This window comes from Hordeum vulgare, chromosome 5H (genome assembly GCF_904849725.1).
Source record: "Hordeum vulgare subsp. vulgare chromosome 5H, MorexV3_pseudomolecules_assembly, whole genome shotgun sequence".
NCBI classification, from domain to species: domain Eukaryota; kingdom Viridiplantae; phylum Streptophyta; class Magnoliopsida; order Poales; family Poaceae; genus Hordeum; species Hordeum vulgare.
Genome location: NC_058522.1, coordinates 30,358,673 through 30,362,921, shown reverse-complemented (window position 1 = coordinate 30,362,921; position 4,249 = coordinate 30,358,673). Strand labels below are relative to the sequence as shown.

Here is a 4,249-nt window from a genome sequence, read left to right as displayed (position 1 = left end):
TAATAATATAGCCAACTGCTGGCTATAAGCAGTCTTATAGCCCATCTTATAGCTAGCTTGTACAATAGTTAGCTATACAAGAGTACTATTTTTATCATATATGGCCCACCTTTCATTCTCACAAAGCACCTAGGAGCACGTGTTAGAGCCTTCACGAAGAGCCCGCTTCCCTTCTCTCTCCTCTTCTCTCTCATCCAACTCAGCAAAAATATAGTATTTTAATTCTTACAGCCTGCTGACTGTACCTTATTGTGCACGTGTTATGCTTGCTCTAATACAACGAAGTACTAATTAGCTGCTAGGAGTAAATGCAATGCGTCTTAAACCTTATCTATTATGAAAATGCACGTAAATTTAACCATGTCTTCTAAACCATGACGAAAGGAGTAGCAATCAAATCCTTCTATAATATGTAATATAGGCGATGCACTCTATATAAGCCGTACCGTATTTGCAGTATTTGCAAGCCGCCCGTATCACATGCAGAGTGGTTTGCATTCATTGTAATACGTAGGTTTGTTACCTCTTCCGAAAAGAACCCGTAAATCACTTGCGCCGTAGCTTGATCTAAGCCCTACTCACTGTCAGAGTAATTCCCACGACAATGGCTATGCAATCTCGCAAGGCGTCATGCTGCCGCAATCATCCCGGTCATCATTTTGTCAAGGCGGTCCTACCCGCTGTTTAGAGAGCGAGTGCCGGAGCTGCAAAAAGGCCAATTGAAGGGTTTTTTTTTTCTAAAGAAGTGACAATTGAAATGTAAGCCAAAGATGTTTTATCTTGTTCCTGTTTCACGTAAATCCAGAATTCCAGACATCCAAAGACTAGTGATCACAATTATTTCATTGTCTCGATACAGACTACAGTAGCTACTTCACACTTCGTTCAGGAAGTTTTGTGCTTATTGTTACAGAGTTTGAAGCAACGGAGCAGGATACAGGTACAAACAGAGGAGTGAGAACTGCTGACTCACCCCCGGCCTATGTCTAGGCAGAGGAAGGGGCATCGGGCTGCCGGTCAGGGAGCGCAGCTTCAAATGCAGGGTGTGTCATATACTGATCGTGGAGCCTCGCGAGGGTGGGATATTTCGACTGTGGCGAGCGCATCATGTTCCGTTAGTTCATCAAAGATGGTTACAAATACAGTTGCAGGCTTAATATTATTTGAAAGTGCAGTACCATGTCGATTTGAAAACGAGTCACTGCAGCAAAAATCTGGGGTGCAAGGAATACGTCTGCCTGCATGTAAAGAGGATGCGGCAGTTAGCTACTTAGCTGAGTCGGTTCAGGGTAGTTTACACTTGCAATGAAAGTTGTTGCACTATGATTTGTTCAAATATGAATTCTATTTCATTTCCAGGGAGGAACTAGATTACAGTTACTTTCAAGGGAAAAGGGACACCTATTAATAGTGCAACAATAGACGAATCTACTGCAGAGAAAATTCATTCCAAATAATGATGTTCTTTGGTGTTCGATAGAAGAAAATAAAGAGATAGAAATAGTAGGGTAGCATACGAACCAGTTGGACTTCATCTCCCATAGCAAACTTCCCAGCACAGCCTTTGATCATGTTCTCAACAGCTGAACCGTTGGGGATGAAAGTGAGCACATGGTTGCATAATTAGAAAGCAGACAGAGGCAGGGAAATACCGAGTGTAAATGCAGGAAAAAAAAGATCTGAAGGAAATAATGCAAGTTTCTCAAAACATGCAAGATCACTGAATTGCTTGGTGAGCACTGAGCAGTATTTTCAAAGTAAAATTTCTGGATGGAAGTAATGCTGCAAATATAATACTCCCTCTGTCCTAAAATAAGTGTCTCAACTTTGTACTAGCTTGGGACACTTATTTTGGGACGGAGGGAGTACTATTTATAACCAGGAACGAAGGGCCATGTCTGTGAAGACAACCTGTGAAACCTCTATCAATCTGTTGTTGGACCCACGGGAGGCTCTCCCCTGTTCCGACCTTTTGCTCAATGAATCTCTGCAGACAAATAAGCAATAAAACAGAGCATCAATTTAAGTATCCATGCAATTTATAAGCATAAGCTGTCTAAATAAAGAATCAACTAGTATTGCACAGCGCACATGGGTAGCCGTCCCTCTAAGGGCCTTGGGTGCACTGGCAATCAAATTCTAGACAAGTAACACGCAGTGGTTGTCATATGGTTAGACATGCATAGTCAGTGCTTACCACCAAGGTGAGATTGTGAAGAGGTTGAATACCAGAACACACAATGCTTGCTATCTGCCATAAAGGTTAGTAGAGGAGCATCCACATTAGCATTATGAATTGGTGACAGAAGAAAAAGTTGAACATATACAGTAAAAGTATTTTGCAGGTTATAGTTGGACCTGATTATACATATATTCCGTTTGCTCAGAGCAGGTCAGAACAAATAGATTCAGAAACTTTCCTTCTTTTATTTATTGTGTACTTTCTGCTATGCTTGATAACATGAATTTGAGGATGTATTTTTGACGGGTCAGATACAATAGAATACTAACAAACCTGTAAGCAAACTGTAGAATGATTGAAAAAAAACAGATCAAAGAGACAATAAATAACAATTACACGATTGACTCCACATATGGAAGATACAAAGTACTACCAAGAGCAAACCATGGAATACTTTCGCTGACCATGATGACTTAGAGAGTTCCATCAGTTACCTGGATATTCAGGGCCTTCTTTTCAAGGTCTTGGGGCAAAAGAGGGCGCTGAGGGTACTTGTCCTCCAAATACTGCAAAGTCACAAGGAAGCAGGTGGTTGATAACTGATAAGCCAATGGTACTGCGTAGGAGGAAGGAATACACGATTTGGAGACGCCGGACAAGATCGACTTGCCAATGCTATTGCGTAGGAGTCGCCGATTACTGCGTCCCCGTCGACCCAGGCAGGGACGAACTTCATAGGATTAAGCTTCATGAACTCTGCCACCCACAAATTAAGATAACTGAACCTAGTGAGTGGTAGGTACATATATCTTGACCACCAAACAACTGACGCAAAGTGCAGAGGACAGGAAGCAAGCAGAGGGTGCTGTACCGGGATCAGACTGCTCGCCCTTGAGGAGGTTGACCGCCTTGTACTCATAATCGATGCCTGCAGGAAATCATGATCCGGTTTACTCGACGTAATCGGAGAAACGAGGAGGGCGGAGCGAGAGCGGATAGGGAAGGGGGGAGAGCGAGCAGCACGCGCCTTTGAGGTTGAGCGCGATGCGGACGCGGTGGGAGCAGGAGCTGCGCCAGTACGAGTAGAGAATCGGCCGCGCCGCCGGCGCCTCCGCCGAAGCCATTCGGAGCCAGCGGCCGCTGGGTCTGGGAGGGGTGCGGATTCGTAGCCGGCGGCCAGGGAAGAAGAAGTGGACGACGGCAGCGCTCGGTCGGGGAGGGAGGGAGCGAAGTGGGACACGGAAACAACGAAAAGGCAACTCAAGTGGGGTTCCTTCACCCAACCATGTCCGGGTCGCAGCCTGGCACGTCCACCTCGGTTTAAAGCGGGGTTCAGTTTAACACTGTTTTTCTTTTCTTTTTGACGGCCTAGAGATAAATAAATGTACTTACCCTTAAAAATTCAAATGAGCAAACGAGTGAAATCACTAGTCCCTTTGGTGATGAGTGATGACAAGTAGCGCACGTCTGCAAGAAAAGCTCCAGGAGAAAAGAGAGTAGAGCAAAGCAGCCCACCCACCTCCCCGTCCTCCCCTCCTCCCCTCGCCGTCGCGGGCAACGGTCGTCGTGCAAAGCCTGCGCGGCTCGACGGCGGCGGGGCCACCTTTTCCTCCTCCCGCCCGATGGTGGCTGGCGTGGGCCGGTGGTCTCGGCGGGAGCACGGGCGGCTGCACTTGCTCGGAGCGGTGCGGCTGGCTGGCGAGGCGGCGCACGGAGCGCTGGGACGGCAGTTAGGTGCGCGAAGGGGCGGCGTCGGTGCGGCCCACATCTACCGAGGGCGCGCGGCGCCGATCTGATGCAGGAGAGCGGGGGCGGCGGGAGTGCAGGGGGCTCGCGCGGCGGTCTCCGCCGTGGGCGGCTGCTGGGGTCCATCAATGGAGTGGTGGCCGCGGTGTTTGGGCCAGATCTGGGCTCAAGCAAGCATGTGGTCACGGTCGTGCACGACCTGGGTGCATGCTAGGCAGCCGGCTGGCGAGGTGTGCTGGGCGCGGGAAGTGTCCCCGGCGAGATGAGGGGCGAGTTTCGTAGGCGGCGGAGCTCATGGTGGAGGGGTCTGAGCGGCCTGCA

General features: G+C 48.2%; 1 protein-coding gene across 1 annotated transcript; it reads right to left on the bottom strand.

Annotated features, from left to right (window-relative positions):
* Nucleotides 1–760: 760 nt before the first annotated feature.
* Nucleotides 761–3,464, bottom strand: LOC123396507 (glutathione S-transferase-like). The gene is made up of 9 exons (XM_045091422.1): nt 3,210–3,464; nt 3,054–3,110; nt 2,853–2,938; nt 2,677–2,748; nt 2,198–2,251; nt 1,912–1,987; nt 1,522–1,583; nt 1,179–1,238; nt 761–1,091 (listed from the first exon to the last, which is right to left on the bottom strand). Exons 1-9 carry the CDS (start codon nt 3,304–3,306, stop codon nt 987–989), a joined length of 669 nt encoding a protein of 222 aa, XP_044947357.1. The 5' UTR covers nt 3,307–3,464; the 3' UTR covers nt 761–986.
* Between the last annotated feature and the right edge of the window lie 785 nt (nt 3,465–4,249).